Raw genomic sequence first — 17,996 nt, 5'->3', positions numbered from 1 at the left:
TTCACAGCACAGGTCAGTCGATGGGGAATGTATCACAAATCTGCTTCTTTTGTAGGTCCCCCTGGCCCTCCTGGAAAACCAGAGATCTCAAACGTCACCAAGAACACTGCCACTGTCAGCTGGAAGAGGCCAACTGATGATGGTGGCAGCGAGATCACAGGATATCACGTAGAAAGGAGAGAAAAGAAAGGCCTGCGGTGGGTGAGAGCAACCAAAACACCGGTTTCTGATCTCAGGTGCAAAGTAACTGGACTACAAGAAGGAAATACCTATGAATTCCGTGTCAGTGCAGAAAACAGAGCAGGGGTTGGTCCACCCAGTGACGCCTCGAATCCTGTTTTGATGAAAGATGTTGCATGTTAGTATCTGTGATCTTCTCCAACACTGCTCATTTGAGCCTTCCTACTTTATATAGAGTACCCTAAAGCAAACTCCTAATATATGCTTTTACCTTTGTTTCTCTTGTTCAGATCCTCCAGGACCACCTTCAAATGCACATGTGACTGATACCACCAAGAAATCAGCTTCTTTAGCATGGGGCAAGCCTCATTATGATGGTGGGCTTGAAATTACTGGCTACGTGGTAGAGCATCAAAAAGTAGGAGATGATGCCTGGATAAAAGATACAACAGGAACGGCCCTCAGAATCACTCAGTTTGTGGTTCCTGATCTTCAGACTAAGGAAAAATACAATTTTAGAATTAGTGCCATCAATGATGCAGGTGTAGGGGAACCAGCAGTGATTCCAAATGTTGAAATTGTAGAGAAGGAAGTGGCTCCTGATTTTGAGCTTGATGCTGAGCTGCGAAGAACACTTGTTGTTAGGGCAGGGCTCAGTATTAGGATTTTTGTGCCAATTAAAGGTCGTCCTGCACCTGAAGTGACATGGACCAAAGATAATATCAACCTGAAGCACCGAGCCAACATCGAAAACACAGAGTCATTTACTCTTCTTATTATCCCAGAATGTAACAGATACGACACTGGTAAATTCGTGATGACCATTGAAAACCCAGCTGGGAAGAAAAGCGGCTTCGTTAACGTCAGAGTCCTAGACACACCAGGTCCTGTCCTTAACCTAAGGCCTACAGATATCACAAAGGACAGTGTCACCCTACACTGGGACCTCCCTCTGATAGATGGGGGCTCACGTATAACAAATTATATTGTGGAGAAACGTGAAGCAACCAGGAAATCATACTCCACAGTCACCACTAAGTGCCATAAATGTACATATAAAGTGACCGGCTTGACAGAAGGCTGTGAGTATTTCTTCAGAGTGATGGCAGAAAATGAATATGGGATTGGTGAACCAACAGAAACCACAGAACCTGTAAGAGCCTCTGAGGCACCATTACCCCCAGATAGCCTTAACATTATGGACATTACCAAGAACACAGTCAGCCTGGCATGGCCCAAACCAAGGCATGATGGTGGTAGCAAGATCACTGGTTATGTGATTGAAGCCCAGAGAAAAGGGTCTGACCAGTGGACCCACATCTCAACGGTGAAAGGGTTAGAATGTGTGGTGAGGAACCTAACCGAAGGAGAAGAATATACCTTCCAAGTGATGGCAGTAAACAGTGCAGGCAGAAGTGCCCCTAGAGAGAGCAGACCTGTCATCGTCAAAGAGCAGACAATGCTTCCAGAGCTGGATCTCCGTGGCATCTATCAGAAGCTAGTCATTGCCAGAGCTGGTGACAACATCAAAGTTGAAATTCCAGTACTTGGTCGACCTAAACCCACAGTCACATGGAAAAAGGGAGACCAAATCCTTAAACAGACACAGAGAGTTAATGTCGAAAACACAGCAACTTCAACCATCTTAAATATCAATGAGTGTGTCAGAAGTGACAGTGGACCCTATCCATTAACAGCAAAGAACACTGTAGGAGAGGTTGGTGATGTCATAACCATTCAAGTCCATGATATCCCGGGACCACCTACTGGACCAATCAAATTTGATGAAGTTTCATCTGACTTTGTAACCTTCTCTTGGGAGCCACCTGAGAATGATGGAGGTGTGCCAATAAGCAACTATGTAGTAGAGATGAGACAGACAGACAGTACTACATGGGTGGAGTTAGCAACAACTGTTATACGCACTACCTACAAAGCAACTCGCCTGACTACAGGAGTGGAGTATCAATTCCGTGTAAGGGCTCAAAACAGATATGGAGTTGGACCTGGCATTACATCTGCATCTGTAGTTGCTAACTATCCATTTAAGGTGCCTGGGCCCCCTGGTACCCCTCAGGTTACTGCAGTCACCAAAGACTCCATGACAATCAGTTGGCATGAACCGCTTTCTGATGGTGGAAGCCCCATTTTAGGATATCACATTGAAAGGAAAGAACGGAATGGCATTCTCTGGCAGACTGTGAGCAAAGCATTAGTACCAGGCAACATTTTCAAATCAACTGGACTTACTGATGGCATCGCTTATGAATTCCGAGTAATTGCAGAAAACATGGCAGGCAAGAGCAAGCCAAGCAAACCATCTGAACCAATGTTTGCTTTGGATCCCATTGACCCACCTGGGAAGCCAGTACCTCTAAACATTACAAGACACACAGTGTCACTGAAGTGGGCTAAGCCTGAATATACCGGAGGCTTTAAAATTACTAGTTATGTGGTTGAAAAGAGAGACCTTCCTAATGGACGATGGCTGAAGGCCAACTTCAGTAACATCTTAGAGAACGAATTTACAGTCAGTGGCCTAACTGAAGATGCTGCATATGAGTTCCGTGTGATTGCCAAAAATGCTGCTGGGGCCATCAGTCCACCATCTGAGCCGTCAGACGCCATAACATGCAGGGATGACCTTGAGGCACCAAGAATAATGGTGGATGTTAAATTTAAGGATACCATCACATTAAAGGCTGGCGAAGCATTCAAGCTGGAAGCTGATGTTTCAGGTCGCCCACCTCCAACAATGGAATGGACTAAAGATGGAAAGGAGCTTGAAGGCACAGGGAAATTAGAAATAAAAATTTCAGACTTCTCCACTCATCTGATAAACAAGGACTCTTCAAGAACGGACAGTGGGGCTTACATCCTGACAGCAACCAATCCTGGTGGCTTTGCCAAACACATTTTCAATGTCAAAGTTCTTGATAGACCGGGCCCACCTGAGGGACCTTTGGCTGTGTCTGATGTGACATCAGAGAAGTGTGTGTTGTCGTGGTTGCCCCCACTGGACGATGGAGGTGCCAAAATTGATCATTACATCGTACAGAAACGTGAAACCAGCAGGTTAGCATGGACAAATGTTGCCACAGAAGTCCAAGTAACAAAGCTGAAGGTCACTAAGCTCCTGAAAGGCAATGAATACATATTCCGTGTCATGGCAGTAAATAAATACGGGGTTGGAGAGCCACTTGAATCAGAGCCTGTGCTTGCAGTAGATCCATATGGACCACCTGATCCACCCAAGAACCCTGAAGTTACAACTATCACCAAAGACTCCATGGTTGTCTGCTGGGGGCATCCTGACTCTGATGGTGGAAGTGAAATTATCAACTACATTGTGGAGCGGCGTGATAAAGCTGGCCAACGCTGGGTAAAATGCAACAAAAAAGCTCTTACTGACTTAAGATTTAAAGTATCTGGGCTGACAGAAGGACATGAATATGAGTTCAGAATTATGGCAGAAAATGCAGCTGGAATCAGTGCTCCAAGTGCTACCAGCCCGTTTTATAAAGCTTGCGACGCTGTGTTTAAACCTGGCCCACCAGGTAACCCACGTGTCCTTGATACAAGCAGGTCATCCATTTCAGTTGCATGGAATAAACCCATCTATGATGGAGGTTCAGAAATCACTGGGTATATGGTTGAGATTGCCCTGCCTGAAGAAGATGAATGGCAGGTTGTCACTCCACCAGCTGGGCTCAAGGCAACTTCCTATACCATCACCAACCTCATAGAGAATCAGGAATATAAAATTCGCATCTATGCCATGAATTCTGAGGGACTTGGGGAACCTGCCCTTGTTCCTGGAACTCCAAAGGCAGAAGAAAGAATGTTGCCTCCAGAGATAGAACTGGATGCCGACTTACGCAAAGTTGTTACTATAAGAGCCTGCTGCACCTTGAGACTCTTTGTTCCCATCAAAGGGAGACCAGCACCTGAGGTCAAGTGGGCCCGAGAGCATGGAGAATCTTTGGACAAGGCTAGCATTGAATCTACAAGCTCTTACACCCTGCTTGTTGTTGGAAATGTTAACAGATTCGACAGTGGCAAGTACATACTAACTGTAGAAAACAGCTCAGGCAGCAAGTCTGCATTTGTCAATGTTAGAGTGCTAGATACACCAGGCCCTCCACAGAATCTAAAGATAAAGGAGGTCACAAAGACATCTGTCACGTTGACGTGGGAACCTCCTCTCCTTGATGGCGGCTCAAAAATAAAGAACTATATTGTTGAAAAGCGAGAATCCACAAGAAAGGCATATTCAACTGTGGCAACAAATTGCCATAAGACATCCTGGAAGGTAGACCAGCTGCAAGAAGGCTGCAGTTACTATTTCCGGGTCCTCGCTGAAAATGAATATGGCATTGGACTGCCTGCTGAGACAGCGGAGTCTGTGAAGGCATCAGAACGACCTCTTCCTCCAGGGAAAATAACCTTGACAGATGTCACAAGAAACAGCGTGTCTCTCTCTTGGGAGAAGCCGGAACATGATGGGGGCAGTCGAATTCTAGGCTATATTGTAGAGATGCAGAGCAAAGGCAGTGACAGATGGGCTACCTGTGCCACAGTGAAAGTCACAGAAGCCACCATCACTGGGCTGATCCAGGGTGAGGAATACTCTTTCCGTGTTTCAGCTCAGAATGAGAAGGGCATCAGTGACCCCAGACAATTGAGTGTGCCGGTAATTGCTAAAGACCTTGTTATCCCACCAGCCTTCAAACTCCTCTTCAATACATTCACTGTACTGGCAGGTGAAGACCTGAAAATCGATGTACCATTCATTGGTCGCCCTACACCAGCTGTCACCTGGCACAAAGATGATATACCGTTGAAGCAAACAACTAGGGTAAATGCAGAGAGCACAGAGAACAATTCTCTACTGACAATAAAGGAAGCCTGCCGAGAAGATGTTGGACATTACACAGTTAAACTGACTAACTCAGCAGGTGAAGCCACCGAAACCCTTAATGTTATTGTTCTTGACAAGCCAGGGCCTCCAACTGGACCAGTGAAAATGGATGAAGTAACAGCAGACAGTGTCACTCTTTCCTGGGAACCACCAAAGTACGATGGTGGAAGCTCTATCAATAATTACATTGTAGAGAAACGAGACACATCCACAACTGCCTGGCAAATCGTGTCAGCTACGGTTGCAAGAACAACCATAAAGGCCTGCAGACTAAAGACTGGTTGTGAGTATCAGTTCAGAATCGCAGCAGAAAACAGATATGGGAAGAGTACCTATCTCAATTCAGAGCCTGTTATTGCCCAGTACCCATTCAAAGTACCAGGTCCACCTGGCACACCATTCGTCACGCTTGCCTCCAAAGACAGCATGGAGGTACAATGGCATGAGCCAGTCAGTGATGGTGGGAGCAGAGTCATTGGCTACCATCTAGAGCGCAAGGAAAGAAATAGCATCCTCTGGGTCAAGCTGAATAAAACACCTATTCCTCAAACCAAGTTCAAGACAACTGGCCTTGAAGAAGGCATTGAATATGAATTCAGAGTGTCTGCAGAGAACATCGTAGGCATTGGCAAGCCAAGTAAGCCATCAGAATGTTATGCCGCTCATGATCCATGTGATCCACCAGGACGGCCGGAGGCAATCATTGTCACAAGGAACTCCGTGACTCTTCAGTGGAAGAAGCCTACCTATGATGGTGGAAGCAAGATCACTGGTTATGTTGTTGAGAAGAAGGAACTGCCTGACGGCCGCTGGATGAAAGCCAGTTTTACGAATATCATTGACACCCAGTTTGAGGTAACTGGCCTAGTGGAAGATCATAGATATGAGTTCCGAGTTATAGCTCGAAATGCTGCAGGAGTGTTCAGTGAGCCCTCAGAAAGCACCGGGGCAATCACAGCAAGAGATGAGGTGGAGCCACCCAGAATAAGCATGGACCCCAAATACAAGGACACAGTTGTGGTTCAGGCTGGTGAGTCATTCAAGATCGACGCAGATATATATGGCAAACCAATACCGACCACTCAGTGGGTAAAGGGTGACCAGGAGCTTTCAAGCACAGCTCGATTAGAAATTAAGAGCACCGACTTTGCCACCAGTCTCAGTGTCAAAGATGCGGTACGTGTGGACAGTGGCAATTATATCCTGAAGGCCAAAAATGTTGCAGGGGAGAAATCGGTTACTGTGAATGTCAAAGTTCTTGATAGACCAGGGCCACCTGAGGGACCTGTTGCTATATCAGGGGTTACAGCAGAAAAATGTACACTAGCTTGGAAGCCCCCACTTCAGGATGGTGGAAGTGATATCACAAATTACATTGTGGAAAGGCGAGAAACCAGCCGCCTCGTCTGGACTCTTGTTGATGCCAATGTGCAAACCCTCAGCTGTAAAGTCATGAAGCTTCTTGAAGGCAATGAATATATTTTCCGAATAATGGCTGTGAACAAATACGGTGTTGGTGAACCTCTTGAATCTGAGCCGTTGATTGCCAAGAACCCATTTGTAGTCCCAGATGCACCTAAAGCTCCAGAAGTTACAGCTGTGACCAAAGACTCAATGATTGTCGTATGGGAAAGGCCAGCATCTGACGGTGGCAGTGAGATTCTAGGATACGTTCTAGAAAAACGGGACAAAGAAGGCATAAGGTGGACAAGATGCCACAAGCGTCTAATCGGAGAGCTGCGCCTGAGAGTGACTGGACTCTTAGAAAATCACAATTATGAATTCAGAGTCTCAGCTGAAAATGCTGCTGGACTTAGTGAACCAAGCCCCCCTTCTGCTTACCAAAAGGCTTGTGACCCCATTTATAAACCAGGCCCTCCAAACAACCCCAAAGTCATGGATGTTACCAGATCTTCAGTTTTCCTGTCTTGGACCAAACCTATCTATGATGGTGGCTGTGAAATCCAAGGATACATTGTAGAAAAATGTGATGTGAGTGTTGGTGAATGGACAATGTGTACGCCACCAACTGGAATCAATAAGACAAATCTAGAAGTTGAGAAGTTGTTGGAAAAGCATGAATACAACTTCCGGATCTGTGCCATTAATAAGGCTGGAGTAGGGGAGCATGCTGATGTCCCTGGACCTGTAATGGTTGAAGAAAAACTTGAGGCACCAGATATAGATCTTGACCTTGAACTAAGGAAAGTTATTAATATAAGGGCAGGTGGTTCCTTAAGGTTGTTTGTTCCTATAAAAGGCCGTCCTACACCAGAAGTTAAGTGGGGGAAGGTAGATGGTGACATCCGGGATGCGGCTATAATTGATGTCACTAGCAGCTTCACCTCTCTTGTTCTTGACAATGTCAATCGATACGATAGTGGAAAATACACTCTCACATTAGAAAACAGCAGTGGAACGAAATCTGCCTTTGTGACTGTGAGGGTTCTGGACACACCAAGCCCACCCGTTAACCTAAAAGTCACAGAAATCACCAAGGACTCAGTATCAATTACATGGGAACCTCCTTTGCTGGATGGAGGATCAAAAATTAAAAATTACATTGTTGAGAAACGAGAGGCCACAAGAAAATCATATGCTGCCGTTGTAACAAACTGCCATAAGAATTCTTGGAAAATCGATCAGCTCCAAGAAGGTTGCAGTTACTACTTCAGGGTTACCGCTGAGAACGAATATGGTATTGGCCTGCCTGCTCGCACTGCAGATCCAATCAAGGTTGCAGAAGTCCCACAACCTCCAGGGAAAATAATTGTGGATGATGTCACCAGAAACAGCGTCTCTCTGAGTTGGACAAAGCCTGAACATGATGGCGGCAGTAAAATCATTCAGTACATTGTCGAAATGCAAGCTAAAAACACAGATAAGTGGTCAGAGTGTGCTAGGGTCAAGTCCCTGGAAGCAGTCATTACCAACCTAACTCAGGGAGAAGAATACCTTTTCAGAGTCATTGCTGTCAATGAAAAAGGAAGAAGTGACCCCAGATCCCTTGCAGTTCCAATCATTGCCAAAGATCTGGTCATCGAGCCAGATGTAAGACCAGCATTCAGCAGTTACAGTGTACAGGTTGGCCAAGATTTGAAAATAGAAGTGCCAATTTCTGGACGTCCTAAACCAACCATTTCCTGGACGAAGGATGGAGTGCCACTGAAGCAGACCACAAGAGTCAATGTTACCGACTCTGTGGACCTCACCACACTCAGCATTAAAGAAACCCATAAGGATGATGGTGGACAGTATGGAATCACAGTTGCCAATGTAGTGGGTCAGAAAACAGCAGCTATTGAAATCATAACTCTAGATAAACCCGATCCTCCAAAGGGGCCTGTTAAATTTGATGAGGTCAGTGCTGAGAGTATCACCTTATCCTGGAACCCTCCCTTATATACAGGGGGCTGCCAAATTACCAACTACATTGTTCAGAAAAGAGATACAACCACCACAGTATGGGATGTCGTCTCTGCTACTGTTGCCAGAACTACACTCAAAGTAACCAAACTGAAAACGGGTACAGAATACCAATTCAGAATATTTGCTGAAAACCGATATGGACAAAGCTTTGCTCTGGAGTCTGAACCAGTGGTAGCTCAATATCCCTACAAAGAACCAGGCCCTCCAGGAACACCATTTGTCACAGCCATCTCCAAAGATTCTATGGTTGTACAGTGGCATGAGCCGATCAACAATGGTGGAAGCCCAGTCATAGGTTACCACCTTGAAAGAAAGGAAAGGAATAGTATTTTGTGGACAAAAGTCAACAAAACCATTATTCATGACACCCAGTTTAAAGCACTGAACCTCGAAGAAGGCATTGAGTATGAATTTAGAGTTTATGCTGAAAATATTGTTGGGGTAGGCAAGGCGAGCAAGAATTCTGAATGCTACGTAGCCAGAGACCCCTGTGACCCACCAGGAACCCCAGAAGCAATAATAGTTAAGAGAAATGAAATCACTTTACAGTGGACCAAGCCTGTGTACGATGGCGGTAGTATGATTACAGGTTATATCGTAGAGAAACGTGATTTACCGGAGGGTCGCTGGATGAAAGCCAGCTTCACAAATGTCATTGAGACTCAGTTCACTGTGTCAGGTCTTACTGAAGATCAAAGATATGAATTCAGAGTCATTGCAAAGAATGCAGCTGGGGCCATAAGTAAACCCTCTGACAGTACTGGACCAATAACTGCCAAAGATGAGGTTGAACTCCCACGAATTTCAATGGATCCAAAATTCAGAGACACAATAGTGGTAAATGCTGGAGAAACATTCAGGCTTGAGGCCGATGTCCATGGAAAACCCCTACCCACAATTGAGTGGTTAAGAGGAGACAAGGAAATTGAAGAATCTGCCAGGTGTGAAATAAAGAACACAGATTTCAAAGCTTTACTTATTGTAAAAGATGCCATTCGAATCGACAGTGGACAGTATATTTTGAGAGCCTCAAATGTTGCTGGTTCTAAGTCATTCCCGGTAAATGTGAAAGTGCTGGACAGACCCGGACCACCAGAAGGGCCAGTTCAGGTTACTGGAGTCACATCTGAAAAGTGTACTTTGGCATGGTCTCCACCACTTCAAGATGGTGGCAGTGACATTTCTCACTACGTGGTGGAAAAGCGAGAAACCAGTCGACTCGCATGGACTGTGGTTGCTTCAGAAGTTGTGACTAATTCTCTGAAAGTTACCAAGCTCTTAGAAGGGAATGAATATATTTTCCGAATAATGGCTGTCAACAAGTACGGTGTCGGAGAACCTTTGGAATCCGCACCAGTACTCATGAAAAATCCATTTGTGCTTCCTGGACCACCAAAAAGTTTGGAAGTCACAAACATTGCCAAAGATTCCATGACGGTCTGCTGGAATCGGCCAGACAGTGATGGTGGCAGCGAGATCATTGGTTACATTGTGGAGAAGAGAGACAGAAGTGGCATTCGGTGGATAAAGTGTAACAAACGGCGCATTACAGATTTGCGACTCAGGGTAACAGGATTAACAGAAGACCATGAGTATGAATTCAGAGTCTCTGCAGAAAATGCTGCTGGGGTTGGAGAACCAAGTCCAGCTACCATTTACTATAAGGCATGTGATCCTGTGTTCAAACCTGGCCCTCCCACCAATGCACACATTGTAGACACCACTAAAAATTCAATTACACTTGCCTGGAGCAAACCTATTTATGATGGTGGCAGTGAGATCCTAGGCTACGTCATAGAAATCTGTAAAGCGGATGAAGAAGAATGGCAAATAGTTACTCCACAGACTGGCCTGAGAGTCACTCGATTTGAAATTTCCAAACTCATCGAACACCAGGAATATAAAATACGAGTGTGCGCCCTCAACAAAGTTGGTTTAGGTGAGGCCGCATCCATTCCTGGTACCGTGAAACCAGAAGATAAACTCGAGGCACCTGAACTTGATCTTGACTCTGAGTTAAGGAAAGGAATTGTTGTCAGAGCTGGCGGATCTGCCAGAATCCACATTCCATTCAAGGGTCGTCCAGCGCCTGAGATCACCTGGTCAAAAGAGGAAGGTGAATTCACAGATAAGGTCCAAATTGAGAAGGGAATTAACTTCACCCAACTCTCAATAGATAACTGTGACAGAAACGATGCTGGGAAATATATCCTCAAGTTGGAGAACAGCAGCGGATCAAAGTCAGCTTTCGTCACTGTGAAAGTACTTGACACCCCGGGACCCCCGCAGAATTTGGCTGTCAAGGAAGTGAGAAAAGACTCTGTCCTTCTGGTATGGGAGCCACCTATCATTGATGGTGGGGCAAAGGTCAAGAACTATGTCATCGACAAGCGTGAGTCCACCCGAAAAGCATATGCTAACGTGAGTAGTAAATGCAGTAAAACGAGCTTTAAAGTTGAGAATCTGACTGAAGGAGCCATCTACTACTTTAGAGTCATGGCTGAGAATGAGTTTGGAGTTGGGGTTCCCGCGGAGACCTCCGATGCTGTAAAAGCTTCCGAACCCCCTTCCCCACCAGGAAAGGTGACACTCACCGATGTATCCCAAACCAGCGCATCCCTTATGTGGGAGAAACCCGATCACGATGGGGGGAGCAGAATCCTGGGCTACGTTGTTGAAATGCAGCCCAAAGGAACAGAAAAATGGAGTGTTGTGGCTGAATCCAAAGTCTGTAATGCTGTTGTTAGTGGCCTGAGCTCTGGGCAAGAATATCAGTTCCGTGTCAAAGCTTACAATGAGAAAGGAAAAAGTGACCCAAGAGTGCTTGGTGTTCCTGTCATAGCCAAGGACTTGACTATCCAGCCTAGTTTTAAGCTGCCATTTAATACATACAGTGTCCAAGCAGGAGAGGATCTGAAAATAGAAATTCCAGTCATAGGCCGACCAAGACCTAAAATTTCTTGGGTCAAAGACGGTGAGCCTCTTAAACAGACTACAAGAGTAAATGTTGAAGAAACAGCTACATCGACTATTTTACACATTAAAGAAAGCAGCAAAGATGACTTTGGGAAATACAGTGTCACGGCAACTAACAGTGCAGGCACGGCAACAGAAAACCTCAGCGTTATTGTTTTGGAAAAGCCCGGTCCTCCAATTGGACCAGTGAAGTTTGATGAAGTTAGTGCAGACTTTGTGGTCATCTCTTGGGAACCTCCTGCCTATACTGGTGGGTGCCAAATAAGCAACTATATTGTAGAGAAGCGAGATACTACCACTACCAACTGGCAGATGGTGTCAGCCACAGTTGCCAGGACAACTATTAAAATAAGCAAACTGAAAACAGGCACTGAATACCAGTTTAGGATTTTTGCTGAGAACAGGTATGGGAAAAGTGCTCCCCTGGATTCTAAGCCCGTTGTTGTACAATATCCATTTAAAGAGCCTGGGCCACCTGGAACCCCTTTTGTGACATCCATCTCCAAAGATCAGATGCTTGTGCAGTGGCATGAGCCAGTTAACGATGGAGGCAGCAAAGTTACTGGCTACCATCTTGAACAGAAGGAAAAGAATAGCATCCTGTGGATAAAGTTGAATAAGATCCCCATCCAAGACACCAAATTCAAAACGACAGGGCTCGACGAAGGACTTGAATATGAGTTCAGAGTTTCTGCTGAGAACATTGTGGGCATCGGCAAGCCTAGCAAAGTGTCAGAGTGCTATGTTGCACGTGATCCATGTGATCCACCCAGTCGTCCTGAAGCCATCGTCATTACAAGAAACAGTGTCACGCTGAAATGGAAGAAACCTGCTTATGATGGTGGCAGCAAGATAACAGGTTACATCGTAGAAAAGAAAGATCTCCCTGATGGCCGGTGGATGAAAGCCAGCTTCACCAATGTTGTGGAAACTGAGTTTACAGTAACTGGGCTTGTAGAAGACCAAAGATATGAATTCAGAGTCATTGCGAGAAATGCGGCTGACAACTTTAGTGAGCCGTCTGAAAGTAGTGGAGCCATCACTGCGAGGGATGAGATCGATGCACCAAATGCCTCACTGGATCCTAAATACAGAGATGTCATTGTTGTTCACGCCGGAGAGACCTTTGTTCTTGAAGCTGATATCCGTGGCAAACCTATACCTGACATCATTTGGTCAAAAGATGGGAATGAACTCGAAGAAACAGCAGCTAGGATGGAAATTAAATCCACTCTGCAGAAAACGACTCTCATCGTCAAAGACTGCATCCGCACTGATGGGGGGCAGTATACCTTGAAACTCAGCAACGTCGGTGGCACCAAGACTATACCTATTACTGTGAAGGTGCTGGATAGGCCAGGGCCTCCCGAAGGACCTCTGAAAGTTACTGGAGTTACCGCTGAAAAGTGTTACCTGGCATGGAACCCACCTTTGCAAGATGGCGGTGCTAGTATTTCACATTACATCATTGAAAAGAGAGAGACAAGCAGGCTCTCCTGGACCCAGGTTTCAACCGAAGTACAGGCCCTCAACTACAAAGTCACTAAGTTACTTCCTGGGAACGAGTATATTTTCCGGGTTATGGCAGTGAATAAATATGGAACTGGAGAGCCACTGGAGTCTGAACCTGTGATAGCCTGTAACCCATACAAGCGTCCAGGCCCTCCTTCAACACCTGAGGCCTCAGCCATCACCAAAGACTCCATGGTACTAACATGGACACGTCCAGTGGATGATGGAGGTGCTGAGATTGAGGGGTACATTCTTGAAAAGCGAGATAAGGAAGGCATCAGATGGACCAAGTGCAACAAGAAAACATTGACAGACCTTCGGTTCAGGGTGACAGGCCTCACAGAAGGTCATTCCTATGAATTCAGAGTTGCTGCTGAGAACGCAGCTGGTGTTGGGGAACCCAGCGAGCCATCCGTTTTCTACCGTGCATGTGATGCCTTGTATCCACCAGGTCCACCAAGCAACCCCAAAGTGACAGACACCTCCAGATCATCTGTCTCCCTAGCATGGAATAAGCCAATCTACGATGGTGGTGCACCTGTTAGAGGCTACGTGATTGAGTTCAAAGAAGCTGCGGCTGACGAATGGGCTACCTGTACACCACCATCAGGATTACAAGGGAAGCAGTTCACAGTAACCAAGCTTAAGGAGAATACAGAGTACAACTTCCGCATCTGTGCTTTCAATACCGAAGGTGTAGGGGAGCCTGCGACTATACCAGGCTCTGTTGTTGCTCAGGAGAGAATGGAAGCACCAGAAATAGAACTTGATGCTGATCTCAGAAAGGTGGTCACCCTTCGTGCAAGTGCCACTTTGCGCCTGTTTGTCACTATCAAAGGCCGCCCAGAACCTGAGGTTAAGTGGGAAAAGGCTGAAGGCATTCTCACGGAAAGAGCCCAGATCGAGGTGACTAGTTCATATACAATGCTGGTGATTGACAATGTGACCAGATTTGACAGTGGTAGGTACAACCTCACCCTAGAAAACAACAGTGGCTCCAAAACTGCTTTTGTCAATGTCAGAGTTCTTGACTCACCAAGTGCACCTGTGAATCTGACCGTAAGAGAAGTGAAGAAAGACTCCGTGACACTGTCCTGGGAGCCACCACTTATTGACGGCGGAGCAAAGATTACAAATTATATCGTTGAAAAACGAGAAACTACGAGAAAAGCTTACGCTACTATTACAAACAACTGCACTAAGAATACTTTCAAAATCGAAAATCTACAAGAAGGGTGTTCCTATTACTTCCGAGTCCTGGCTTCTAATGAATATGGGATTGGTTTGCCAGCCGAAACAACAGAGCCTGTCAAAGTGTCCGAACCACCACTCCCACCTGGAAGGGTAACCCTTGTAGATGTGACTCGTAATACAGCTACGATTAAGTGGGAGAAGCCGGAGAGTGATGGTGGCAGCAAGATCACTGGTTATGTCGTGGAAATGCAGACAAAGGGCAGTGAAAAGTGGAGCACATGCACACAGGTGAAGACCCTGGAGGCAACTATATCTGGCCTAACCGCAGGGGAAGAGTACACCTTCAGGGTAGCTGCAGTTAATGAAAAAGGAAGAAGCGACCCAAGACAGCTTGGAGTGCCAGTCATTGCAAAAGACATTGAAATAAAACCTTCTGTTGAGCTTCCTTTCAATACTTTCAATGTTAAAGCTAATGACCAACTCAAAATTGACATACCATTTAAAGGAAGACCTCAAGCTACCGTGGCCTGGAAAAAAGATGGTCAGGTTCTTAGAGAGACAACTAGAGTCAACGTATCTTCCTCGAAGACCGTAACAACGCTATCTATTAAAGAAGCCTCAAGGGAAGATGTTGGAACTTACGAACTGTGTGTTTCAAATACTGCTGGATCCATTACTGTTCCTATTACTGTCATTGTCCTTGACAGGCCAGGACCTCCAGGGCCCATACGAATTGATGAAGTTAGTTGTGACAATGTGTCTATTTCTTGGAATCCTCCAGAATATGATGGTGGCTGCCAAATTAGCAACTACATTGTGGAAAAGAGAGAAACCACTTCCACTACCTGGCAGGTAGTTTCACAAGCAGTGGCAAGAACATCCATTAAAATAGTCCGTTTGACAACAGGAAGTGAGTATCAGTTCCGCGTTTGTGCAGAGAATCGGTATGGAAAGAGTTCCTACAGTGAATCCTCAGCCGTTGTTGCCGAGTATCCATTCAGCCCCCCTGGGCCTCCTGGTACTCCTAAAGTTGTTCATGCCACAAAATCTACCATGGTTGTAAGCTGGCAAGTACCAGTTAATGATGGAGGGAGCCAAGTGATTGGCTATCATCTTGAATACAAAGAAAGAAGCAGCATTCTCTGGTCAAAAGCAAACAAAGTCCTCATTGCAGATACTCAGATGAAGGTCTCTGGTCTAGATGAGGGGCTGATGTATGAGTATCGTGTATATGCTGAGAATATTGCTGGAGTTGGTAAATGTAGTAAAGCATGTGAACCAGTCCCTGCAAGAGATCCCTGTGATCCTCCTGGACAACCTGAAGTCACCAATATCACCAGAAAATCAGTGTCACTGAAGTGGTCTAAACCACGTTACGATGGTGGAGCTAAGATCACCGGATACATTGTTGAACGCAGAGAGCTACCTGACGGCAGATGGCTGAAGTGCAATTTCACTAATGTACAGGAAACATACTTTGAAGTGACTGAGCTAACTGAAGACCAGCGCTATGAATTCCGGGTGTTTGCAAGAAATGCTGCTGACTCAGTCAGTGAGCCATCTGAATCCACAGGACCCATTACAGTGAAAGACGATGTTGAGGCACCCAGAATTATGATGGATGTCAAATTCCGAGACATCATCGTTGTCAAAGCTGGAGAAGTCCTTAAGATAAACGCAGACATTGCAGGGCGACCCCTGCCAGTAATTTCCTGGGCCAAAGATGGGGTAGAAATTGAAGAAAGGGCAAAAACAGAAATTGTCTCCACAGACTATAATACCACATTAACTGTTAAAGATTGTGTAAGAAGAGACTCTGGGCAGTATGTCCTTACACTGAAGAATGTTGCAGGAACTCGGACTATGGCAGTTAATTGTAAAGTACTTGATAAGCCTGGCCCACCAGCAGGACCACTTGAAATAAATGGCCTCACTGCTGAAAAGTGCTCCCTTTCCTGGGGACGTCCCCAGGAAGATGGCGGGGCAGATATCGATTATTATATTGTAGAAAAGCGTGAAACAAGCCGCCTCGCATGGACCATCTGTGAGGCAGAGTTAAGGACAACCTCTTGTAAGGTGACCAAGTTACTCAAAGGCAATGAATATATCTTTAGAGTAACTGGTGTTAATAAGTACGGTGTCGGTGAGCCCTTGGAAAGCGTGGCTGTGAAGGCACTAGATCCATTCACCACTCCTAGTCCACCCACATCTTTGGAAATTACATCTGTGACCAAAGATTCCATGACACTTTGCTGGTCAAGACCTGAGACTGATGGAGGCAGTGATATCTCTGGATACATAATCGAAAGGCGTGAGAAAAATAGCCTACGGTGGATGCGTGTGAACAAAAAACCAGTTTATGATCTGAGAGTGAAGTCCACAGGACTCCGAGAAGGATGTGAATATGAGTATCGGGTTTTTGCTGAAAATGCTGCCGGCCTAAGTCTTCCAAGTGAAACTTCTCCCTTGGTTCGAGCAGAAGACCCAGTGTTCTTGCCATCTCCTCCATCCAAACCCAAAATAGTGGACTCAGGCAAGACAACAATCACCATTGGCTGGGTTAAACCTTTGTTCGACGGTGGGGCTCCAATAACTGGATATACGGTAGAATACAAAAAGTCTGAGGAAACTGACTGGAAAGTTGCCATTCAGAGCTTCAGAGGCACGGAATACACAATGAGTGGGCTAACAACAGGAGCTGAGTATGTTTTCAGAGTGAGGTCACTCAATAAGGTTGGTGCCAGTGACCCCAGTGATAGCTCCGACCCTCAGGTAGCAAAAGAAAGAGAAGAAGAACCTGTGTTTGATGTTGACAGTGAGATGAGGAAGACCTTGATTGTCAAGGCTGGGTCCTCATTTACCATGACAGTTCCTTTCAGAGGAAGACCAATCCCCAATGTCTCCTGGAGTAAGCCCGACACCGACCTCCGCACGAGAGCGTACATCGACTCCACAGATTCTCGTACATTACTTACTATTGAGAATGCCAACAGAAACGATTCTGGAAAATACACACTGACAATTCAGAACGTGCTGAGTGCTGCTTCCATGACCTTCGTTGTCAAAGTCTTAGATTCCCCTGGGCCTCCTGCCAATATTACTGTACGTGAAGTAACCAAGGAGACGGCTATGCTGTCCTGGGATGTTCCTGAAAATGATGGTGGAGCACCCGTGAAGAATTACCACATAGAAAAACGTGAGGCCAGCAAGAAGGCATGGGTGTCAGTCACTAACAACTGCAACCGCCTCTCTTACAAAGTGACCAACTTACAGGAAGGAGCTATCTACTACTTCCGAGTCTCTGGGGAGAATGAGTTTGGTGTTGGTGTGCCAGCTGAGACAAAGGAAGGAGTCAAAATAACAGGTACAAGTACAAAATAGACCCATAGTTTTCTAGAACAACAAGAATCATCTAATTGGTCATATTTCACGTTAAAAGACTTTCAGTTCACATCCCCAAAATATTTATGCCACAGCACAAAATGAATCTCTAATTCACAATGAAATTCTAATTGACATAGCTAGAAAGCCAACATAAGATTTGTTGGATTTACGGAGAATCACTTCCAACTAACTACACATACGTTTAGTGTATATGCAAAAACTATATGAAACTTCTGATAAGATTGCTTCTATTGTTCCTCTGTTGTATACTCACAGTGAATTCTGGGAAAATCTTATCATTTTATCTTGTTATTTGAAACATAAATTTGAATATTGTAACATATAATGGCATAGCTCGGTAGAGCTCCAAAGTTGTCACATAAGTAGACTCAAGTCAAAG

General features: G+C 45.4%; 1 protein-coding gene and 1 long non-coding RNA gene across 22 annotated transcripts in view; one reads left to right on the top strand and one right to left on the bottom strand.

The window, feature by feature from the left end:
• Positions 1–17,996, bottom strand: part of LOC116090354 — a 128,274-nt gene that overhangs the window by 72,867 nt on the left and 37,411 nt on the right. The window lies entirely within an intron of this gene.
• Positions 1–17,996, top strand: part of Ttn (titin) — a 269,568-nt gene that overhangs the window by 219,804 nt on the left and 31,768 nt on the right. For all 21 annotated transcript variants that reach the window (XM_031370735.1, XM_031370732.1, XM_031370730.1 and 18 more), the window contains 2 exons: positions 56–358; positions 471–17,576. In XM_031370735.1, the coding sequence (XP_031226595.1) occupies positions 56–358; positions 471–17,576 (17,409 nt within the window). The remainder of the gene's footprint in view (positions 1–55; positions 359–470; positions 17,577–17,996) is intronic.

The sequence above is a fragment of the Mastomys coucha genome, unplaced genomic scaffold, assembly GCF_008632895.1.
Source record: "Mastomys coucha isolate ucsf_1 unplaced genomic scaffold, UCSF_Mcou_1 pScaffold15, whole genome shotgun sequence".
In the NCBI taxonomy this organism is placed as follows: domain Eukaryota; kingdom Metazoa; phylum Chordata; class Mammalia; order Rodentia; family Muridae; genus Mastomys; species Mastomys coucha.
The sequence above is the reverse complement of the archived record's forward strand: the minus strand, read 5'-3'. Positions and strand labels throughout refer to the sequence as shown.